Source organism: Ipomoea triloba, chromosome 10, assembly GCF_003576645.1.
Source record: "Ipomoea triloba cultivar NCNSP0323 chromosome 10, ASM357664v1".
Lineage (NCBI taxonomy): Eukaryota > Viridiplantae > Streptophyta > Magnoliopsida > Solanales > Convolvulaceae > Ipomoea > Ipomoea triloba.
In genome coordinates this window covers 27,648,040-27,670,750 of record NC_044925.1, presented here as the reverse complement: position 1 = coordinate 27,670,750, position 22,711 = coordinate 27,648,040, and the positions used below count along the sequence as shown (strand labels likewise).

The 22,711-nt window shown below is 37.3% G+C and overlaps 6 protein-coding genes across 7 annotated transcripts; 2 read left to right on the top strand and 4 right to left on the bottom strand.

The window, feature by feature from the left end:
• Positions 1–658: 658 nt before the first annotated feature.
• Positions 659–2,815, bottom strand: LOC116031650 (fructose-1,6-bisphosphatase class 1). The gene is made up of 3 exons (XM_031273913.1): positions 2,318–2,815; positions 1,348–1,744; positions 659–1,257 (listed from the first exon to the last, which is right to left on the bottom strand). The coding sequence occupies exons 1-3, from the start codon at positions 2,756–2,758 to the stop codon at positions 857–859; spliced, it is 1,239 nt and encodes a 412-aa protein (XP_031129773.1). The 5' UTR covers positions 2,759–2,815; the 3' UTR covers positions 659–856.
• Positions 2,816–3,444: 629 nt separating this feature from the next.
• Positions 3,445–5,259, top strand: LOC116031685 (transcription termination factor MTERF4, chloroplastic-like). Its single transcript, XM_031273945.1, has one exon. It carries the CDS (start codon positions 3,744–3,746, stop codon positions 4,929–4,931), a length of 1,188 nt encoding a protein of 395 aa, XP_031129805.1. The 5' UTR covers positions 3,445–3,743; the 3' UTR covers positions 4,932–5,259.
• Positions 5,260–5,961: 702 nt separating this feature from the next.
• LOC116032147 (nicotinamidase 1-like) lies at positions 5,962–7,192 on the top strand. The gene is made up of 4 exons (XM_031274572.1): positions 5,962–6,165; positions 6,257–6,440; positions 6,539–6,672; positions 6,769–7,192. Exons 1-4 carry the CDS (start codon positions 6,025–6,027, stop codon positions 7,036–7,038), a joined length of 729 nt encoding a protein of 242 aa, XP_031130432.1. The 5' UTR covers positions 5,962–6,024; the 3' UTR covers positions 7,039–7,192.
• On the bottom strand, positions 7,064–9,516 carry LOC116032144 (beta-ureidopropionase). Its single transcript, XM_031274569.1, has 6 exons — positions 9,305–9,516; positions 8,913–9,020; positions 8,367–8,555; positions 8,044–8,271; positions 7,739–7,963; positions 7,064–7,562 (listed from the first exon to the last, which is right to left on the bottom strand). Exons 1-6 carry the CDS (start codon positions 9,464–9,466, stop codon positions 7,197–7,199), a joined length of 1,278 nt encoding a protein of 425 aa, XP_031130429.1. The 5' UTR covers positions 9,467–9,516; the 3' UTR covers positions 7,064–7,196.
• Positions 9,517–10,458: 942 nt separating this feature from the next.
• Positions 10,459–14,468, bottom strand: LOC116032143 (guanosine nucleotide diphosphate dissociation inhibitor At5g09550-like). Its single transcript, XM_031274568.1, has 14 exons — positions 14,273–14,468; positions 13,841–13,903; positions 13,626–13,709; positions 13,195–13,302; positions 12,909–13,081; positions 12,715–12,826; positions 12,209–12,289; positions 12,052–12,114; positions 11,879–11,980; positions 11,566–11,690; positions 11,210–11,420; positions 11,050–11,124; positions 10,830–10,954; positions 10,459–10,726 (listed from the first exon to the last, which is right to left on the bottom strand). The coding sequence occupies exons 1-13, from the start codon at positions 14,357–14,359 to the stop codon at positions 10,892–10,894; spliced, it is 1,347 nt and encodes a 448-aa protein (XP_031130428.1). The 5' UTR covers positions 14,360–14,468; the 3' UTR covers positions 10,459–10,726; positions 10,830–10,891.
• A 2,037-nt stretch (positions 14,469–16,505) lies between these two features.
• LOC116032146 (MADS-box protein SVP-like) lies at positions 16,506–21,689 on the bottom strand. 2 transcript variants are annotated; one of them, XM_031274570.1, is made up of 10 exons: positions 21,381–21,689; positions 20,896–21,129; positions 20,030–20,104; positions 19,173–19,272; positions 18,980–19,044; positions 18,777–18,876; positions 18,620–18,661; positions 17,676–17,726; positions 16,953–17,092; positions 16,506–16,783 (listed from the first exon to the last, which is right to left on the bottom strand). In XM_031274570.1, exons 2-10 carry the CDS (start codon positions 21,075–21,077, stop codon positions 16,765–16,767), a joined length of 774 nt encoding a protein of 257 aa, XP_031130430.1. In that variant the 5' UTR covers positions 21,078–21,129; positions 21,381–21,689; the 3' UTR covers positions 16,506–16,764. The 2 variants fall into 2 exon arrangements, with proteins under 2 accessions (XP_031130430.1, XP_031130431.1); XM_031274571.1 differs by lacking the exon at positions 20,030–20,104 and having other exon boundaries at positions 21,381–21,687.
• Positions 21,690–22,711: the final 1,022 nt, after the last annotated feature.

Sequence of the window (22,711 nt, the reverse complement as noted above, 5' to 3'; positions counted from 1 at the left end):
CCATAACTACTTCCTAATATGAAATAGGAAAGAATTTCATCCAATCTGTGAAAGATTCTTAGCAAATCTCGGTTCACCTCTGAGTGTCGTATCCGGTCAGACACCGCGACAATAATGCTTACGTCAGGTGGACCAACGGGTACCTGTACGCAAGGTCAGTCTGCAAGCTCCAGGTATTGAGCCCTACTTGGGGTATCCATCGGGGAGAATGATTAAAATGATGATTATTTTGCACACACCTTATAAAATATTATACATATATGATATATCTAATTTGTTTGGAATCATTTTATAAATATTACACATATATCAAAAGATAATCTTGTGATTGGTATTGGTGATTAGGCAATCGGTTCGGATTGGAGTGGAGGTATTTATAAAGGCGGTTATATATTAAGGTTTATCGGAAAATTCGGGAGATCCACTTTCCTTATTAAATTCCTTTCGTTTTAGGAATTTAATTTCCTTATTTGGTCGAGTGATGTATAGTTTTCTTTCACGTTACTCTCTTTGCATTATTAACTTTCCAACTAATTTAGTTCTGTTTGTTTTCAAAAAAAAAAAAAAAAAAAAACTGTCCAACCAATTTTGTTGACCAGTCTAATATAAATTAGAGTAATTAATCTCGAAAAACAGTTGAACTGGTTGAAGGTTGATGAAATTTCATAATGTAAAACACTTCATTTAGTATTTTTCCATTTCAAAGCTATGAATTGTAGAATACAAATTTCTGAATCTTTCACCTTATTACTATGTACAATAAGTACATCTCATTTCTTGAAGCAATCAACAAGTTCCACAACATTGCAAATTTCTGGGAGACAAAGAGCCATTGTAACCTAAAAACACATGAAGGCTAGACTTCATAGCCTGGATTCACTTTCTGCTGTACATCTCCATAGCTCTCTAGCTCTTCAATGTCCTCTGGACTCCCCAAAAACAAAGGCAGTCTTTGGTGTAGCTTCACTGGCTGGATAGATAGAATTCGGGTTTTGCCATCCGAGCCTCTTCCCCCGGCTTGCTCTGCTAGGAAACTCAGCGGGTTTGCTTCGTACACCAGACGGAGATGGTCCCTTGGGTTCATTGCCACTCCGCCATATAAAAGAGTCCGGTGAAAATCAGCAACGAGGGAACATATATACCGGGCTGAGTATTTCTTAGGATACTTACCCTTGCCTTGTCTTACAGTGTCAATATATCGCCTTAAACCCTCGGGCCAGTCAAAATATCGAGCATCATTGACAGAATAAATTTGCCCTGACATTACACAGATAAACAACAAACATAAATACTTCAATTATAGTTACAAGTATGGCAATTTTGCATTATCAAAGCAAACATTGGTACCTCGAGGGGGGATTCTAATGTTTGGATGTGTGAGGATGAAGTCTCCCGTGGAACGGTCAAGTGTGAATGCATGAGCTCCCGATCCAAAGCTCGTGCAGAATATCGTGGCTGATGAGTACAGAACATAAGCAGCAGATACAAGCTTAGTTCCACTCTGGAGGCAGTTCATCGAAGCCTTCTCCTCGACAGGCAAATGATCGAGTTCTGGGAGGCGGTGATAGATCCCGAAGATTGTCCCTGTGGGAATGGAAGCATCAATGTTTCTTGAACCATCCAAGGGATCCAACACCACCACAAATGGGGCATTGTCGGATATCCACACTGGACCATCATCTTCTTCAGAAGCCATTACCGCAACCTTCCCAGAATTTTGCAGCGAAGACAAAATAATCTCGTTCTGGGAATGAAGAACAAAAACATGAATCATTATCATGGGATGTTCTCAGATCATTGCCATAGGTAAACACATTGGTACACAGGGCATCAATACATCTAAGAACAACAACCAGAAATTGGATTCACTTACAACCAGCTATTTCCCAGTGGCAATTATACAATATTTTGGATGACAAGGAAAACAGCAGCCACTACCCAAGATTGTACACTAGGTAAACCTTAGCCTACAAAGGACTACAATGGCCATTGCAGACTGTATCAAACCAGAAGGCCAATAGACTGCTCCCACGACAATTTGCAGACTGTATCAAACCAGAAGGCCAATAGACTGCTCCCACGACAATCGAATTTGTAACTTTATGGTTACAAAGCCAAAAGTATAATCAATTTGGCTGGGGTTACCCGAGTTATACAATATTATTACAACAGAAAACTGCAAATGTGAAAATTCTAATGCTCAATAACAATCAGACATCAAACTCACAGAATTTCACCAAAGCAATAATATATTAAGGAACATGAGCAAAAAAAGGTGAAATCTTGAAACAAAGTTAAGAATTGTGGGGAGGCACACCGCAACAATATCAAGAGGCTTGGGCTTATCTCTACCAGATGCAGACCCATCGCCGGCGACTATGTTTTTTCCGAGGCTGGAGTTGAAAGGGGAGGCAACAAGAGCAGAAATCCTCTTACAGGCATACTCCAAATGACCAAACAACACCGCCAAGTCATCACCCACATTGTACCCCTTAGGACCCATGCACTCCATCAGCGTGCAAGCTCCACCGTCCTCGGAACCCACTGAACCGCCGCTGGAGGTCGCGCCAATTCCCAATTTTGAACCCACCCTGAGCCCCAGAAATGGAGGAGAAGCCATGGCTTTTCTGGGTAGTACTCCAAGATTGGATTTTGGAGGGAAATAAAGAGGCTTTGGCGGGAAAAAGTAGGTTCCCGGAGCGAAACACGGGTTGGCGGCGGCGGCGACGGCGTTCAACTGTACAGCGGATGATAGCATCTCTATATGGTGAGGAAATTTGGGAATATGAACTGCTTCATCTGTGAACAGTGTGTTCAAGGAAGCTTACCGTCACTATTGGACCATAGTTTATCTTTGTTTATAATTATTTTCTTAATTTACTTAAGTATAAAAGGTTAATTCCATAACTCATATTTCATTATATAATTTGTGGAATTCTTGATGACTAATGATAATTCATATTTCATGATATATATATATTCTATTATATATATATATTTTTTGGTATGGTAAATGTACAGGGTCTTTCTCTCGGTCCGGTTCGGGGTCCACCCACGTTCGATCCGGGAGGCACAGGAACTGGCCCAGGAGGAATCGTCACTTGTGGGAATTGAACTCGGGTTCTCCCGAAATTCCTCCCCACAAAGAGAGCTCACTTGCCACTTGAGCTAGCCCACTGGGTTTTTTTGGGCTTTAATATCTGTTCATAGATTACTTTCTCAACTTACTGAAGCACAAATTATTCATGCTGGAGTATTAACCGGGACACCGGGTGTCACTAGACCACCAGGTCTTTGGGCTTATGCAATTTATTTTTATTTTTTGCTGTTATTTCTTGGGCTTATGCAATTGTAAGTGTTAAAAGCCCAATTTTAAACAAATTGCGGGCTTTAGCAAAACTATATAGCCCTAAAAACGCTCTGCCGGAATAACATTTGTGGGTATCCGTTTGGTTTCTCGCAGTCAGTCCTGCGGCGGCGACCGGCGGCTCTTCTCCCTCCATTTTTCGGTTCTTAAAAATTAGTTTATTATTATTATTATTTATTAAGAGCTTAAAATGGAGGTTCACCTTCCTGATTGAATCCAAGCGCTGCATAAGTCAGTGGAAGCTCGTTGGAGTTTGGAAGTTCTTGCAGGCAAGGTGTTCGACGAAAGGCTTTATACGAAAAATCCCCAAATGCTTGTGTTCTTCTGGCCTGTGCATTGATAAAAGGAACAAAAGATACGATCTTTTTCAGTTGCAATGGTCGGAAAGCCTGGATTTTCGTTTGCTAGGATGCTCCTAAGCAAAGGCAATGGCTGCAAGGAGAGACAGTTTTTCTTCTTTTTCTATAGCCCTAGCTTGAGGTCTTCTGCGGGGAATAGCTACTCTTCTACTGCTAAAGTGGCCGCGGAAAAGGCCGGCGATCGGATGGCGGACCATTTCTTGGTGAACTATCTCACTGACTCACTCAACTTCTCCAGAGATGACGCCATCTCCGCTGCCGCAAAGGTAAGCCAATTCAAATCTCAAACAAAACCCGCCATAGTTGTGAAGTATCTGCAACAGATAGGTATGGAGCCAACCCATATCAGGGCTGCAGTTTCCAGGTTTCCAAAATTGCTATTCTCTGACCCTGAGAAAACCCTTAATCCCAAAATTCAGTGCCTCCAAGAACTCGGGATGTCCGGGCCAAACCTTGTCAGTTTTATCACTAGGGATGCTTCCTTTCTTTCTAGAGGATTAGAGACTCATTTGAGACCTGCATTACATTTTCTCAAAGAAGCAGCAGGTAGTAACCATAATGCCTTGAAAGCTTTAAAGAGATCTGGTTGGTTGCTTTCTTATGGTAGTTACAAAACTATGGAAGAGAATGTACAGGTGTTGCGAAATTTGGGGTTTCCTGATGAGAAAATCCAACAGTTTGTAATGGCAAGACCGAGTTATTTGACAAACAAGTCTGGTTGGATTGTCAAGATTCTGAATAGAGTAGAAAAGGAGTTTGGGATTCCTCGAAGCGCCCCAATGTTTTACAGTGGAGTGTTTGTCGCGACTGCGCTGAGTAAATCAACTGTGGACAGGAAACTCGAAATCTTGAGGAGCTTTGGGTGGTCGAATTCAGAAATTTCTACCATGGTGCAAAAACAACCTCATTCTTTAACTGTATCAGAGGTTAGGTTGAAAAGGGTGCTGAATTTTTTAATGAAGGAGCTTGGCTATAGCTCCCATTACTTGGCTTTTCGCCCCATGTTTCTTATGTCTAGTTTGGAGAAGAAGACCATCCCTCGGAGTCAAGTGTTGAAGATTCTTAAAGAAAATCAGCTGAGAGCATGCTCACTCTTTACCGCAATATCATTGACTGAATCAAAGTTTTCTAATGATTATCTGCTACCCCACAAGGATAAGCTGCCTGAAATGTATCAAAGATACATAACAAGTATGGAGATGTAGAACATGCAGACATTTGTTCATCAATGCTTTTCCTCTTCTTTCTATAGTTGTTCTAAGTTTTGTGGGGATTGATTGGATTTGCTCAAATGCTCTTCATAATTGATGAATCATTAAAGATGTGCAGAGATTCCGTTCTTTCTTTAATTCAAGGCGTAAAGCAGGGACATTGTTGATACAATCTGATCATTAGTTGGACTTGGCCTGCAGTATGGTCATTATATATTGTACTTTTTAAGTTCATTGTTCATTTCTCGGACAGGATCATACTATGATTAGTTAGTTTATATGAAGTTTTTTACTTTTCCTTAAACTGATCAATTTGCAGATCTTCTGTCTGGGCTTTGGGTTGTCTAGTTATCATGTATACTGATATTCAAAACCATGATTTTCTTAAAAAATGATGATTTCTAAGGGCATCTCAAATAAGGGGGAAAGCTCTCATGTAAGCAAAAAGAAATAACTTGGAGAGGAGAGAGAGAGAGACAATGTGTGAGCTAATAGATGCTCCACATTTCGTCTCAAAAAAAAAAATTGTTTTCAAAATGCACCCTAGCAAGCTACCCGTTGTGCATACCCATCGGGGCACAAAAATATTATTGATGCGAATAGAGTATAGAGAATAAGGATATATGTATGTGCTTACACATGCGCCAAGAAATGTCGGGTTCAACCCCACTTCCTAAATTAAACAACTCAATCTAATGTGACAAGAAGTGTCGGGTTCAACCCTCAGTTCCTAAATTAAACAACTCAATCTAATGTGACAAAACGAGGAAAAAATATCAAAGACTAATGATAAGAAAATTCAAATTAATGTATTAATCTCTAAGAATTTACTCCTTGTCTTCATGTATTAGTCATGGGTATCAAAAATATCTTGGAAAGAAGTACATTTGGGGGGGGGGGGCAGCTGTAGATTAAAGTCAGTATTTTGCGGCCATGATTATCACAAAAGTGAAATGTCAAATGTCACCATACGTCAGACTCAATTATTATGGAGGGGCATATACATATATATATATCTATAGGTTATATATTGCAGCAGGACACATACCAGAAACCATATCCTTAAATCAGAAAGGTTGTTGATAAGATGGTACTAAAGACAATTGATCTTATTAAGAATGAAATTCCTCTAAATGAGGAATCAGTGGTTATATCAGAGGCTGCCAAGACTGGCCTAGTTCTTGTAGATATCATCAATGGCTTCTGCACTGTTGGAGCTGGAAATCTGGTACAGTTCTTGAAACTCCTTGTGCTAGGTTTTCTGTAATGGTGGATTATAATTTGTGGGGTTTTCTTTTCACTGTTCTTTGAACTTTCAGGCTCCAAGAGAACCCAACAAGCAGATTTCAGAAATGATTGATGAATCTGCAAGGCTGGCAAGGCTGTTCTGTGAAAAGGGTTGGCCTGTTCTTGCCTTTCTTGATTCACACAGTGCTGACAAGCTTGAACACCCTTATCCTCCTCACTGCATCTCTGGCTCTGATGAATCCAATCTTGTTCCTGGTACCTTGCTATTACACTAGATTCTTGTCCTAGAATGAAAGATATAACTATATAAGCATATAGGTGTATGGTTTTCGACGAAATTGGTTAATTTGCAGCTCTGAGATGGCTAGAGAATGAACCAAATGTGAGGATCAGGCACAAAGATTGCTACGATGGCTACATTGGATCAGCTGAGGAAGACGGCTCTAACGCTTTTGTTGATTGGGTAAAAGACAACAAGATTCAAGTTGTAAGTGTTTTTCGGTTTTTACTACTCCCCCTTTAAAACTCACCCAAATTGGCAGAATGATGGGCTGACTCCAAAAGTTTTGCTGTTCATGTCTAGTTACTGGTGGTTGGAGTTTGCACAGACATTTGTGTTCTTGATTTCGTTTGCTCAACCATATCGGCTAGAAACCGAGGTTTTCTTGATCCTTTGGAGGATGTTGTTGTTTGCTCAAAGGGATGTGCCACTTTTGATTTCCCACCTTCCATGGCAAACAACACCAAAGATATCATGCCTCATCCCCAGGAGCTCACGCATCACATGGGACTTTACATGGCCAAACAAAGAGGAGCAAAGATAGCTAAAGATGTATCTATTTCTCAAGTTTGAACTAAAGATCATGTGATCTAGGAAAAACTAAAAAGGGTTTTCTTTATTCAACCAAAGTACTGTAATAATGGGAGTTTAATGTACTAGAATGCAATGATGCAGAATAAACAGTGGTTCTTGAGTTATTGACAAATGAATGTTTACATTACAGATAGTTTCTAAGAGGCATTCTTATGTAACAAGGGATCAGAGATGACTTGTGGCTCGAAATCTGGTTTTACATAGCGAGAAAGCAAGTCTGCATACATTTCGTATCGTGCAGTCATCCTGAATCCCCACTTGTCCTTGAGTTGTCTGCAGAGGTTAAGATCCATGTCCGATATGATCAAGCCGTCTCTGTAACGGGATAAAGACGGTGTGCACGAAGCATCTGGTGACGAGAAATGGCTAGAACCATAGAAATGCCCAAAATCTGTGTGCTCGGGCTTTCCATCTCCAGATGTGAATGCATTGGGGAAAACTTCGGTTCCAACTCGATTTATTGAAGCAACAAAGTAACTATTTGCTATTGCTGCATTACGAGCCTGCAAAATCATAGAGAACGAGTAAAACAATGAATTAGATTCAGCCAGCCCATGGGAATCGACCAAAGATTGTCATGAACCTTAAAGCACTATACCATGATGATTGATGAATGAACATTAAACTAAAACTACCACTTGATGCAAGCACCTATCCACGAGAATTAAGGGAAGAGTACCTCGATGGGCCACATTGGTTCACTGAGCTCACCGACAGTAGCTGAAGGGTTGAAAACAATCTCAGCTCCATTTAGCCCGAAAGCTAACCAGTTGAGAGGATGATGCCTTCCATAACATATATTAACCGCAATCTTGCCATAAGCCGTCTCAAAGACAGGATGGCCATTGTTTCCTTCCATATAGTATGTACTCTCATTAAAGTCCCCGACTCTAGGTATATGATTCTGCAAATTGAAAAATATTATGTTCGAATCAACGGCATGGGAGAAAGCATAGAGAGCGTTAAAACCATACTTAGTGTTACCTTCCGGTGTTTTCCAATAATGTTACCACGATTACCAATGACTACACACGTATTCCAGAGCGTCTCTCCATGTTTCACATCCCTCTCAAGAATGGGACTGATAATGACCATGTTATACTTTCTAGCAAACTCTTGAAGAAACAGTGTAGATTCTCCATCTACCGGCTCAGCAAATTCACACCATCTTTTCTCACGAGTACAGAATGCAAATGGCATCGTCCAGGCCTCCTGCACATGAGTTACAAAACGATGAACTGCTCAGGTTTTGAACATGGCCAATAATCAGAACCTGCCTAGTATCACTCGTAGAGACGTAGACTCACTTGCAAACACAGGATATTTACTCCCGCAGTCCCAGCAGCATCAATGATGGGCGACAACTTCTGAAATATGGCCCTCTTCTGTTCCAAGAAAGGTGCAGTCGTAGGAAGAGCAATAGAATTCTGAATGAGGCCAACCCTGACGATCCGAGGTTCTCTCAACGACTCTTTGTCAGCACGAAACAAAAATGCCTGGTTTTCCAATCAATGTAAGTACACTAGTATGGGCCAACATTGGTTTTCCATAATTATCTCTTAATCAATGCAACACAAGACAACTAGCCACTTCCCACCCCCACAAGTGATGCCAATATCCTTTGGCAGCACATCAACCAACAGAAAATAACAGATTCAAATCACCTTAAATTAGTCGCGTTCCTAGGTTGATAACACTAACTAGTAACTACCATTTCAAATGGAATACAAACACATAACAAAATTCAATCATCAAATTCATGGTTCAAGCTTCCTCAGGGAGACTTTAATGTAAAGCAAAAACATAATTTCAATCAAAATAAGACACAGAGATCACCATTTGTGGGAGCTCACCTGAAGATCAAAGCCATGTTTTGCTGACAGAGCTTTGGCAGGCTCAGGAAGTTCAATGGCCTCAACTGCTCTCCCACAATTTAGCCCAAGAAGCAAGCGGCTGACTTCCTGCAATCCAAAAGCTTCTGCTGTCACCATAACCAGAAAAACCAAATCTTTTGCAAAAAATTCCAGTACCCTCAAATCCACAACAAAGCAAAAAAAAAAAAAAAAAAAAGATCGGATTTTTATCATAAAGAAGAAATACAATCCTAAAGGGGGGTAACCGCTAATCACAATTTCCTCAATTTCCCATTTCCATATCAAGAAAAATCGAGAGAATTAACAGATGATTCATATTCAGTGGAACTGATTGATGAGATTGAAGAAATTGTGAAAAAAAGCGAAGTGACCTGAAAGAGTTGGGGGGTGAGGGAAGCTTGAAGGAGGCGATGAAGAGAGTCGAAGCCAGAGATGGAACCGTTTTTGGAGCTCTCTGTTGTTGATTGTGCATGAGCATTAGAGTTGGCTGATACAGCGCCAGCGTCGTTACTGTCTTCTTTCCTGTTCTCCATTTCTTCCTGCGCGATCAGTCGATCTCAGATGGAGTCTGGAGAAGATGAGGGTGACGGAATTGTTGTGTATGGGAGTAGTGCAGCTGTTGTGGGGCCTACCATTTTCTGAATAGAATATTCACCTCACTGTTTCCTAATACCGATAATACGGATAAAATCTGCAGCTGGCAACACGTGCCCCACCGCCTGGAATTCAATGTATATTCTTTTTGTTTTATTGTACTCTCAAATTCTACTCCCACGAACAGTTATTTTCCCTCACAAAATATATTTCCTTTACAGGATGAAGATAACCAATTAGAGAGTAAATTTTGAGGCATATTCTTAAATTAAATTCTATTTTTTTTTATGTCTATATCAATTAACTTGTGAGAAGGAATAAATGTTGTGAGTGTAATAGCCCATTAAATATTTTCTTTTAATAAATTAAGTTTCATAACTTTGTATGGATGATCGAACGTTGAACTACAACATTTGAGTTTAAAGAAGAATGTTATCCGTATTTCAAAAAAAAAAAAGAATGTTATCCGTGAGTCAATTTTAATATAAACAAAAATTAATCTGAATATAATACGGATTTAAAAGTCACTTCTATAGAGTTAGGGACCACGGCTTGATAATGAAAATGCTTGTATATAAATATTTTTTACATTATAAAAAGGTCTTCAAAACAATGGTGTATTTTTTTAAAGAAATAAATATGTTATTATTTTTATTTTTATTTTTAATTATATAATAATATCAACCAATCCACTTTCTTTTAAAATTATTAGTCAAACTAAATATTCTCTATTTTTATTTAAAAAGAAAACGGGAAAGTACTTACTACCAAACACTTCTTTGTTATGGACTTGCTACTGAATTTCATATATATTAAATGCATAATTAACGAATTTTTCACAGATCAAAAGAAATTATTTGACAGAAATATCTGGTTTTATTGGATAACATATTCATAATGATGAAGTGGATGCATGATTGGAGTTGCAGTGTTTGTCACAATATAGTATTTAATATTTATTGGCGATTTGAAGTTAATAAAACAATAATAAGATTTAGTCAGCAATGAAATGAATGGATGCATTTAACAGGAAAGGAAAAGCAAAGTCTGAGAGAAACAATGGGAACATGAATTGCAAGACCTAACTACAACATAACCAGAAACTACTGCACACTAGCGAGCATTCTTCATTTCTATCGAAGCGAGCTAAGTGGAACTTCGTTTTGATTATGCTTACTTGCAAAGAATTTGGCTGACACCTGGAAAGCCAGGAAATAGGAATGAAGAAGATCAACAGCAGTTCAGATATTCATGATGAATAAATTGCAAGAGAGATAGAGGGGGAGAGAATTATTAAATTACCATTTGATTTAATTTCTAGCTTGGCTAAAACTCATGCCATGTGATTAGGAAAATAAATAAATCTATTGATCTTCATCTTCACCACCCGCACTTGCAGCACTCAGGTCCACAGACAAATCAACAGCCTATTTTAAGGAAGCCAATTAGTTTCAAATAGTTGGTTATGACTAGGAACAAGTATTTTAGTTTCATAAAATCCAAACAATTAAGTCTATAGTACCTTGCCAGTGATTTTGGTATACATGGCTAGCACATCCTGTACTGTGCTCTCAAAGTGCGTTGAAGCATCATAGCTCTGCAATAAATGATAAGATCAGATGCTGAATCTGATGCATAAAACTAAAGAAAGCTGGAAAGTGTAGGACAGTAAAACCACTTACAGCAGATATGAAGCAATTATCAGCAGCAGAGTCATTTATGGGTACGTATCTGTCATAAGTTTCATAAAATATCTCATCCACAGGTCCAAGTAAGTCGACCCCCGGCTTTAGTTCTGCTTCTGGATTGTCTGTTTCGGCCTCTGTCAAAACAAAGGCTATATACTTCCCTTTGGGAGCAATGTTGTGAGAATAGGAGCAGCAGAATAAGTACCTGTAGTTACAGTAACAACATTTCGGGCATATGTTATCAATCACATAAAAATATTGATTAAAAAGTCTGTGAATGCACACACTGGCATGTGTATGTATTTAGAATAAAAACAATGTTGACAAGTTGGAATATTTAGCAAACTCACATGTCTGATTTGCGACCAAGTTGTTTTTGTGGCAAAATAACCTGAGCAGAATGAGAGTCATGTGTGTGGGGGATAGGATGGCTCATTATGCATATAGCACGAGAAACCTTCCCAACCTTCTTGACCTGTATTGTGATTCAGTGTAGATGGATTGCAAATAGAAATCAAAACAAGAATTTATGTTTCTAGTTCCTACCAGGCAGATAATCCAAATTGGGATGGAATTGATGTTCAAACAAATTAAAAGTTTCAAAACATCATTCCATATTCACCAAATCAATCACGCAATAGTATTTCAAAAACTGGTAAATACCTTATCAGTTAAATATGATGGATCACAAACAACTTTCTTGCATTTAGCTGTTTCTCCTTCAGAGGTCACACCATAGGCTTTGCCACTCTCATCAAACTCCACCTGACAAATATCAGGTCAGGTTATATGTTTTTAAGAATGTTATAGCACAGATAAATGTTCCTATATGTTACCTTACACTCGGGCTTGTTAAGCATGTAAGTCCCACCATAAACTGCACTTAGACGTGCAAATCCCTGGAAAAGATACGCACATTAGAAGAACCAAAGTAACTGCAGTTTTCTTGCTACCAAATTTCCATAAGCATGAACAAATATCATAGAGACAAACCTGAGGCAATTCCCCGAGTCCATACATTGGATAGATATAAGGAGAACCTGCTTGAAAGCGAGCCAAAGACTCTGCATATAGCTTTAGAAAGGAACCAAAGAGATCATTTAACAAATTTCCTTCAAGGCAATGCTTGCATGATAAAAGTATATGGAGCAGTAAAATTATTTCATTGGGATCTGTTTTAAAACAATAGGCTTTATTGATGAGGAAATTGAGTTGCAAATAAGAGAAGTGTTAAGTACTTCTATGAAAACCATAAACAAAAGGATAACACTGACTGCATTTAATTTAATCTAATGAATGGGAAGACAGCCCTGGTTGAGGATAATAAATACTCCGTATCTGGTTTAGTGACTAGAGATACCTCATGCATGTCAATGCATAAACTTTTATCCTACATTCTTGATACAAAAGCAAGTTATCTCATAGAGAACTGAGCAGAAAAAAGAATCTATATACTAGTCTACAGAAGAGTAATCAGAATATTTGGCATGATATATCACCTTGACTTTCTTCACAAAATCAATTGCAGGTTGCTCCAAATACTTATCATCAGTCTGGAGAGCCAGGGCATGACCAATAAAATCAATCGTATTGTCTTCAAGCTCATATTTCCTGCAGTATTAATTGGTTAAGGAATAAAAGGTCCTAAAATCAGAAATCTGTGGCATTGTGAAGGCCATTGTTCATTACTTACGCTATAAATTGTTTAGCTGTGATGGTGTTCAGGTTCATTCCATGATGAGTCTTTGGGTCCGCCTCATCAAATTCTTGCACATAAATAAAGAACTTTCGGGCACGACGCTTCTCAAACAACCCCATCAGTGAGGATTTCAGTGCTTCAACATCAGTTGCAGGAACTTTGTAGACCTATAAGTTAAATCATGAGGAAGCATCATGTCAATGAAGTAAAAGTTTTCTGACAATAAAAATAAATGGACAGTACAAGAATTATATTGAAAGGCTGATTACAGGAGACACACCTTTCCTTTGTTGTAAACAAAACTACCATCTACTGCTTTGAAGTTCAGGTATTTGGTAACTTTAGTATGGATAAGCACTCGCACCAAAGCACCATTTGCCATCATGAACTACCAAAGCACATTGGAAAAGCTTTCAGTCATGTAATAGAAAATGCTACATCAGATGGAAATACAGCTATGTATCTTTAATTTCACATAAGAGTGGGAATTTTTTTTTTAAACATAAAAATGACAAGAATGCGATGGTTCTTTCAAATCCACCAAGCAGGTGTCAATGACATGTTGGGCTACCTGCCGATGCCCATTCAGAGGTTACAACCCCTCCTGATAGATCATATGGTTATACCATGCAAAATCAACTCTTAAAAAGGAATGTGCTTATGTGCTAAGACTCCTAGAGAATTTGAAAATTGTAAAAGATCTATACATACTTTTGGAATCATATCAACATTGTACTCTTTGCTTGCACCCAAATTCTCTGCAGGCTTGTCAGTCCCTCTAAGCCGCTTCCAAAGCTACATATGGAAAACATTAAAGGTTATTCAAGAGAAATGTAAATTCATAATTCTAGAACCAACTCATTTTAGTCCAATTTGATGATTAATGAGCATGTATTACCAATGGTATCCTTACAGAAGTTAATTACCTGAACTAGATTAAGCGAAGTGGACTCCCCTCCATAATAGTCATTTTTGTCCATGTGTAGCACCTGTCATAGAACATTACAGGGTTAATCATACATACATATATACTAAAGAAATACCGATCTACTGCAATATTAAGACTGGATTGGCATCAATAGTTGATGAATAAATGAAAATTCATGAAGCAATGACTAAGGAGGACAACAACATGAGTGAAACAGAAAAAACACAAAAAATGCAGACAAAACAGAAGATTTTTTTGGTTCATATCTATTCAACGAATCTGATGACATAAAAACCTATGTGCTTTAACATTTGTGTTGCACACACCAACAAACAAACCGATCATACCAACAAATAGAATGATATTTCAAAAATAAACAATCAAACCTATGAAGAGAGAAGATCGATCGAGAGAATCGAATGCATACTACCTTGAGTCCATCAACGGAGAGAAGGCCGCTGATGATGCACTCCTTGAGGCCGGTGCCGAGAACGATGACGTCGTATTCTTCATCCATGTTGCTGATGCGCTGCGATCGAGAGTCTTGAAGCTAAGAGAGATTACAGAGCGAGATCGAGTGAGAAGAGGAATGAGAATTGATGAATGTAAACGAAGAGCGAGCGCGGGAGAGAGAGATAAAGCGCGACGGTTTTGGCCGTTAGAGAACGGGTCTTTAGCGGGAATATATTGCCTTAATTATTGTGTGAACCACATACGACCCAACACTTGGTCATTACTTGTTTTTGACATTTTCACCATTTATTTTTTAAAATGTAAAAAGACATTAAAAAAAAATACAGTACTCTGTAAGATATTTAAATTTTAAATAAAATTTTATAAAGCTTAGTTTAAAGTGCAACATATATTACTGTTGTATTATTTTTAATAATAAATGGGATATTTATATGTGTGAGATGTCATTTATGCAAATGAGTAAGTTCAAAATCACCAAAAAAAGTATTAACATCTAATTCATAAGTTCATTTAATTTTTTTTGTTCACTTAGATAATTACTAAATCGATCTATAAAGCAAAAAATATATATTTTACTACATTTTTTTGAATGCTATTGACTCAATTACATTAATAAACTAAAAGTTGTAATATTTGTCATGTGTCGAATAATATAAGAGAAGCTTTAATTTTCAAAATTAATATATATATATATATATATACACACACATACAGATCATAGTTTCAGCTTAAGGTACACATACAACTTCTCACGATAAGGTGCATAAGTTTGCACTGTAATGTGCATCATTTTCAACCTTTAAGTCCATAACATCAAATTTAATATGGATAACTCTATTGTTTACTTTGATATATTGTACGTACACTTGGTTTACTGATGAATGACAGATAACCTATTCTCATCTAGTATCAGTAGTCTAAGGTGAGTTTTCATGGCCGCTAGTAATCCTCGTGATGGCTCTGTCGAGGCTTCCTCGGAACGGACTGTCTCTGATGCGACCATTCCCCCATTACCGGCTCCTGCGTCCTTGTCATCATCTGCGCACCATTACGTATCACTGAAGCTCTCCTCACGTAATTATTTGTTCTGGAGGGCTCAAATGGTGCCTTTTCTCCGCGGTCAGGGTCTGTTGGGATTTGTTGACGGATNTGTGCTGTCGTTGTTGATTTCTTCTTTGTCGGATGATGTACTCCACCACGCTCTCGGCAAAGCGACTTCCCGCCAGCTTTGGGAAGCGATTGAATACTCCATGGGTGCGGCGACGAGGGCTCGGGCGTTNGATGACAAGGACGCAGGAGCCGGTAATGGGGGAATGGTCGCATCAGAGACAGTCCGTTCCGAGGAAGCCTCGACAGAGCCATCACGAGGATTACTAGCGGCCATGAAAACTCACCTTAGACTACTGATACTAGATGAGAATAGGTTATCTGTCATTCATCAGTAAACCAAGTGTACGTACAATATATCAAAGTAAACAATAGAGTCCTAATGAACTACAACTATGTAAGACTCCTAACAAGGAAGTGCGTTTAAAAAAAATCCTTTCATTCTGGACAGTTGATCTAGGTTAGATCAACGGCTAAGATCTCATCCCAATTTTCACCTGGGAGTTCTTTTGCACGTGAACCATACTTTATATATATAACATAAATATACAATACAACTATTAACTTATACTTTTATATTAGGTTGAATCTCTTATAATAAAAGCTATAGATATCAAAAGATTCACAGTTAATTAGAAAGCATCAGGATATATAGCATCTTTTCAACTTTGTACCCACCTTTACCAAAGACCTTGTGGTCTAGTGGCACCCGGTGTCCCGATTAACACTCTCACATGGATGATGGGAGTGAGTTTGAGCTTTTCAGTACTTAACCGTAGCTATGAACAAATACTACATTGTAATGGAGTCAGTAGTACTCAAAAATCACAACCCACCTTTAGTAACCATTTTTATGCCCATTTTATATTTCCTCCAAATTAAACACTAGTTTATAAGGCTTCACATCTTGTGTAGATCGAAATTTAATTTATTCGTTACTTTTTCGTTATTTAAAAGTGATATCAATGTTTCCATCAACATCAAAGAACCCCAACAAACCAATTTGGGTATAGGTTTGAGAGTGATATTTAAGGATTTTGATTGTGTGTGAAGATGATAACTTCTCGATCATATATGCATGGTGCCTGCAAAGATGCTATCTATTGCTAATAAATAATAATGCAATGAAGGTTTGTCACTCCAATTAGAAATTTTGATATCATACACTGTAAGAACTCAAAACCACCATATAATCTTCGGAGAATAGAACTGAAACTACACCGACATCTAATCGACGACTAAATTTGTACACTATGACCAATACCTCATAAATTGTCAAACTACTTATTGCCGTGGACGTTGATATATATCGCCGCGTGCATGCATGCTTTCCTTCATAGCTCAATCAGGAAAAGGCAAGCTGAACATACATAGTTGGCAATTCAAATAATATATGTGAAAAATAAGAAAAAAAAGTGTATATTGTTTGTTCTTATTTTCGATCATCTATTGAAAGTAATTAGTAACACCAATTACCCAAAAAAAAAAAAAAATTAGAAAGTGTTGTGGTTGGCGTTCAAGATACTTACCCCAATGTGAGGAATGTATCGGAGTTGCAATTAGGAAGGTGATTGTGAGCTAAGTTGCAAGTTTTTGTGACTGAATCATCATATTGCCCTTCTTGATCTGGTGATGGTTTGTCCCCTTGGGTCGCCATGGAAGATCCCATCTATGCAATACAATGATGGTTGAGAAATTGCATGCTATTATCTAAGTTATAACTTAAAGTCTTAAAGTTAAAAAACTTGCTATTATCAATTACTAATCAAAAAATGCACACAAATTAGTGAATTTTTTTTTGTCATTACTGATCATAAATTATATAAACATGGCCAATACCAAATTTTCTATGGCCTTTGTCAGTGACCAGTGTTACCAACCACTCTTGAGACGTGTTTGGTAATAGCGGCCAAGGATTTTCCGTTCCAAACTGAATTGGAAACCCTAGGGAGCGTTTAGTTAGAGTACAAAAATCAGAATCAAATATTTAGAACGGATTTTTAGCAAAAGTAGACTCTTTATTTGGTATGGACAAGAATCAGAATCAGAATATATGTATGTGTGATGGAGACTTAAAAAATGAGAGCTTCTTTAAATCCTTCTTTATTTTTAATTCCAAGAAACACAAGTAAAATTTCATTAAAAGGAATTGAATGAATTTTTCCATTTCTTCATGACTTTCCAAGGAGCAAATGTCAAGGAAATGAATACACTACCAAATATATGGGAAGATTAAAGATTATTGTTATAACCTGATCGAAAAACTGCTTCATTTGCGCATTCTCATCCTTCAATGTAGCTTCCTGCATGGTTCACGAGCTAATTAAACGCAGTCAGACATGCATGGAGCAAATAATATTTTTTTGTTAGACCACGATATGTACTGAGTAGACTCTAAACACATTTAAGTTCGTAGTTTCGTACCATGCTCGGACTAATTTCTGTTAGCACTTGGCCGACCTCTCTTAAAAGATGAGAGTGCACGGCCATTCACGCCATCCTAGCTGATTATGCAGTAAATTAAATAGGGAAAATGGTCAAATCTACCCTTAAACATTACCTAAGTAGTCAATTCGACCCTCGAACTTTTAAAAGTTGCAATGAGGTACATATATAAACATGTTAATTTAGTGCATCAATGCCCAAATACCTGTTAGTGACCTGTTATGGCGGTGTTCCGGTGGCGAAAACCAAAGATAGCGACCATCACGTCGCCAGAGAAGGGTTGGTCGCCTTCTCCGGTGATTGGAGATTGGTCGTCTTCTCTTTCCCTTAGAGATGGCGACCAGTTTGGTCGCCATCTCCAGTCGTCGGAGAAGGCAACCAACCCTTCTCTGGTGAAATGCTGGTCGCCGTCGTCGGTTTTCGTCACTGAAACATGGCCGAACAACCTAGTGACCTATTATTACAGGTCACTAACAAGTATTTGGGTTTTATGCACTAAATTGACATGTTTATGTACCTAATTATAATTTTCAAAAATTCGGTGGTCTAATTGACTTCTCATGTAAAGTTCGGGATGTATTTGACCATTTTCCCAATTAAATAATATAATGTCTGAGGAATTTGTTTCACTACATTATCTAAACTTTAATGTGCCAAACTCATCACACATTTCTGCTATTAATGGAGTGCAGCAGCAAGACATGACATTCAATACAGAAATGAAGGAAGAAAGTGTATGCATGAGACTGGCCTTTTTCTTGAGAGCACTCATCTCTTTCAAACGTATATCATCCTGAAAGATGCACAACATGCTACAACAATATATCAAATCTGTATAAATTAGTCACGGAAAATCTCACCAGAAAAACACACAATAATATAATTAATGAGAAGTAACAGAAACCAGCCTTCGATTTCTGGACACGGCTCAGCCCTCTCTCCATCTGTTTCTCCAGTCTGATCAGATCCTCCATGCCAAGCTCTTGCAGATCTTCTCCTTTGAGTTGCCTGCAGTATGATTTTTTAAAGAAACCGTAACCACGATCTTAAAAATGCACAGAAAATTACACAGAATGTTGATGGACAAGACCAAAATCTTAAACATATATACCTTAAATGGCGGTCCTTATCCTTGTACTCCTTCAGAAGCATGGCATGGGTACATCTATTATCTTGCTTAAGATGCAAAACATACAAGATCCTTTTAGGAAATAATTCGCAACCATATATAATTGTAACAGAAATGTTCTTAATTACTTTCAGAAAGTGTAAAACAAGACACATATATTCAGTATTATATTCACCTGAAGCTGGAGAGGTGGCTGAGGATGATGATGATGATGCTCAAGATCATTCTCATTTTTCTCTGAATGCATATTGTGCCTTGCAAGTACTTGCACCATACTTTAATTTGCATTTTGCCAAAAGTAAACTGTTAATTTATCTAACTCCAAAATTTTTGTCATCACCCTTAACACAACATACAAGGTATATGAAAAGCTATCATATTCTATCATGATCATTGATCAGTGTTCAGAACAGTTTTACAATTAATTTAGACTGCTTTTAGTTAAAACAAAATACATTATTAGTACATATATAAAGCATACGAAATATTTCATTCGCATCATGCATTTTTAGTTATATATGCAATTGACAATTATCCAAATATATATAATAAGACTATTGAAATTCACGAGCAGTATATATATATATACACACACATATATATATATATATATTCTCATGAACAATAATTGGTTACATTGTTCATTGCACACATTCAACATTCAGCATTCAACAAAGTAAATGATTTTGTTGGGAACTATATATGGCCTGTTTATATGTGTCTAAATCCTATGTATAATCATTTTATATCCAATAATATATATACACACACACTAGCATTTTTATACACACAATGTGTGAAAATACATGTCCGATATTAAAAATTGTCAAAAAACTAATATCAATCCATAGTATATTAGTACCAAAACTTTTGACAAAAACTTGTACCGATAAACTTAATTTCATTAAATTAATAACTCCCCCATCATTTTATAAAGTTTTGTTATAAATTTTTTAAATTTATATAACATTTTTTTTGTGACTAAAAAAACATGCATCTATTACTTAAGAATGTTCACGAAGTAAACTTTACCCTTGTGCAATAATTCGTAAAGGGGCAAACCGCAAACTACACAACAAAGACCAGACAAATGCCGCAAACCGCAAACTACACAACAAAGACCAGACAAATGCCGATCAATTAGTAAATTAAGGAAAGAACTGCCCCAACTGGAAAGTTTGATCACATTAAGATTTTACCATAAATAGAAGTAGACTAATTAGAGACATGATCCTCTCCAAAACCATCAAGGCACTATTCTCACTCAGACACGTGGCAACCAAATAAATTTGCAGCTTATTTGTAAATATCTACAATAGTGTATATATATAACCATGTATATTATGTTTTCAAAAAAAAAAAACCATGTATATTATATATATATATATATATATATATATATATATATATATATATATATTATTTAAATATTATAAATTCTATTACAAGGTAGTATTGTTTAATATACTTTCTACCTATGTTGTAGTCCAAAGAGTCAACATCACCATTGAGATCCGATATTGTGACCTTCTCTCAAGGAGAGCTAGAAGTGCCAACTGAATACAAGGCACTTGCATGTATATATGATGTGTGTGTGTGTATATATATATATATTTATTGTATGGGACTTTTCATATATTTTATATGACTTTTTCCTATCAACACGTACTATCTCTATTAGAGTGAACAACCTGTGCCCAGAAATATTTATATTCATTTTATGTTTGATCTTGGAGTTCTGCAATTTCTTCAATATATTAATGAAGATTTGGTGTATCTGCAGACTGCAGGCGCATTTGAAGTTCATATTACTGTATGTATTGCAGAAATAATGGAGCTGAAACTCTGAAAGATGTTGACTTTTACTAAAAGGGTAGCCGGAAAGTGGGAGAGCTTACCTGGAGCTGGAATAGTCGGAGAGTTTTCCCGTGGCGGAGAAGACGATGAGGCCGAGTTCGACATCGCAGAGCGTGGAAAGCTCATGGGCTTTCTTGAAAAGCCCTCTTCTTCTCTTGGCAAAGGTCACTTGCCTCGCCGATAAGCTGTCGATCTTCTTGATCTCGATTTTTTGTCTCACCATTGTTGTTTGTTGTTAAGCTAAGCTACCTAGTACGTACAGCGCCTCTCAAGTACTGCAAATTAAAACAGGATCTTTATCAAATATGAAGCTAGCTAGAGAGAGTTGCAAGTCTGCAACTTGCAAGAAGAATATCTATAAATTTCTTCTAGTTTTCTCCCTTTCTTGAGGATTATCAGATTGGTTTTGAATTGCAGACATCAACAACACAACACACACTCACACACAGCAAAACCCAAAAGCAGGTAAAAGTCAACAGAACCCTAGATTCCTACATAGAGAGAGAGAGAGAAGAAGCAGACATACCAGACAGATGAAGAAGATGGTAGCTTAATTGTGTGAGAAAAATTTGCAGAAAAGGGCTAGAATGATGCTTCTTGGTGAGCTGAGAAGATCTGCATTTCCACAAACGCTTTGCAAGCAATCATGTAGAGACTATAAGAGAGAGATAGAGAGAGAGAGGGGGGTAGCTATGCAGAAGAAACTGCAGAAAATGGAGGACAAGAAAACCTCATCTCTCCTTTTTTGGCCTTTTTCTTTCTTCCTTTCCTTTTTAGCTTACTTTTTCAGGGTTCAAGTTTGGGTGGGGATCTTTTGCAATTTTTAGAGATTCCGTACGTTCATGGCCAAACAGAGTGCCTGTAATTTTAGTTTCTGTCGCTTTATATTTGGAATCGCAAATTATATCGTGGACCGTGGTCCACAATGCATTGTGGACCGCGGTCCCAAAACGACGTCGTTTTGATTAATGAAAACAGATGAATGAATTCGCGCCACTCACTTTCTTTTCATATATACTGCACTTTCTTTTCATATATACTGCAGTTACATTTCAACACAACTGCAGTTACCTTTCAACACAACTGCAGTTACTTTTTGATATAACTACAGTTTCATTCGATAATATAAAAACACAAAAGTGAAACTGTTATTCAGTATCTGTTCATATACACTACTGCAGTTACATTTCAACACAACTACAGTTACATTTTGATATAACTACAGTTTCATTCGATAATATCAAACACAAATGTGAAACTGTTATTCAGTATCTTTTCATATACACTGCACTTTCTTTTCAACACAACTACAGTTACTTTTTGATATAACTACAGTTTCATTCGATAATATCAAAACAAATGTAAGGCAGTATCTTTTGGAATGAACTGTAGTGTCAATTACGGGGCTCCATTTCCCACTTACTAAAACGACGTCGTTTGGGGACCGCGGTCCACAATGCATTGTGGACCGCGGTCCACGATATAAGAACTGATTTGGAATTGGATAATGACTCTCTTTGCCAAAATTATTGCATATTTAGTTTTTTTTTTTTTTGTTCTTTAGTTTTTTTTTTTTTTTTTTTTTTTTTTTTTGCAGTAGTGACTCATAGATTATATGACTTTTTACGGTTGGTGTACACCCAACCGAGACATATGAAGCAAATAAGATAAATAAAATTTCAAATTGTGACTAGGGGCGCAAAATCGTCCCTCGAAATACAATCATATGTCTTCCCTCAATTAAAGAACATTTCAATACAACTTCAAAATTGTGTCAAAATGTTTTTGGACATTTTCATGTTTGGCATAAATATTTCAACTACTTTAATTATTATGTGGGTGTATAGTCATGTTCCA

What these genes read in the sequence shown, in the direction of transcription:
- LOC116031650 (XM_031273913.1), bottom strand. Translation starts at nt 2,758, where the DNA reads ATGCTATCATCCGCTGTACAGTTGAACGCCGTCGCCGCCGCCGCCAAC. An exon ending in AGCCTCTTGATATTGTTGCG is followed by an intron (nt 1,745 to 2,317) that starts GTGTGCCTCCCC and finishes CTTCATTCCCAG; the next exon opens with AACGAGATTATTTTGTCTTC. An exon ending in CATTAGAATCCCCCCTCGAG is followed by an intron (nt 1,258 to 1,347) that starts GTACCAATGTTT and finishes GTGTAATGTCAG; the next exon opens with GGCAAATTTATTCTGTCAAT.
- LOC116031685 (XM_031273945.1), top strand. Translation starts at nt 3,744, where the DNA reads ATGGTCGGAAAGCCTGGATTTTCGTTTGCTAGGATGCTCCTAAGCAAA.
- LOC116032147 (XM_031274572.1), top strand. Translation starts at nt 6,025, where the DNA reads ATGGTACTAAAGACAATTGATCTTATTAAGAATGAAATTCCTCTAAAT. An exon ending in CTGTTGGAGCTGGAAATCTG is followed by an intron (nt 6,166 to 6,256) that starts GTACAGTTCTTG and finishes TTGAACTTTCAG; the next exon opens with GCTCCAAGAGAACCCAACAA. An exon ending in AAGACAACAAGATTCAAGTT is followed by an intron (nt 6,673 to 6,768) that starts GTAAGTGTTTTT and finishes GTTCATGTCTAG; the next exon opens with TTACTGGTGGTTGGAGTTTG.
- LOC116032144 (XM_031274569.1), bottom strand. Translation starts at nt 9,466, where the DNA reads ATGGAGAACAGGAAAGAAGACAGTAACGACGCTGGCGCTGTATCAGCC. An exon ending in TCACCCCCCAACTCTTTCAG is followed by an intron (nt 9,021 to 9,304) that starts GTCACTTCGCTT and finishes TTTGGATTGCAG; the next exon opens with GAAGTCAGCCGCTTGCTTCT. An exon ending in TAAATATCCTGTGTTTGCAA is followed by an intron (nt 8,272 to 8,366) that starts GTGAGTCTACGT and finishes ACTCATGTGCAG; the next exon opens with GAGGCCTGGACGATGCCATT.
- LOC116032143 (XM_031274568.1), bottom strand. Translation starts at nt 14,359, where the DNA reads ATGGATGAAGAATACGACGTCATCGTTCTCGGCACCGGCCTCAAGGAG. An exon ending in ATGTTGATATGATTCCAAAA is followed by an intron (nt 13,303 to 13,625) that starts GTATGTATAGAT and finishes GTGCTTTGGTAG; the next exon opens with TTCATGATGGCAAATGGTGC. An exon ending in ATACCAAAATCACTGGCAAG is followed by an intron (nt 10,955 to 11,049) that starts GTACTATAGACT and finishes TCCTTAAAATAG; the next exon opens with GCTGTTGATTTGTCTGTGGA.
- LOC116032146 (XM_031274570.1), bottom strand. Translation starts at nt 21,077, where the DNA reads ATGGTGAGACAAAAAATCGAGATCAAGAAGATCGACAGCTTATCGGCG. An exon ending in AGCCACCTCTCCAGCTTCAG is followed by an intron (nt 19,045 to 19,172) that starts GTGAATATAATA and finishes TTGCATCTTAAG; the next exon opens with CAAGATAATAGATGTACCCA. An exon ending in GATAAGGACCGCCATTTAAG is followed by an intron (nt 18,877 to 18,979) that starts GTATATATGTTT and finishes ATCATACTGCAG; the next exon opens with GCAACTCAAAGGAGAAGATC.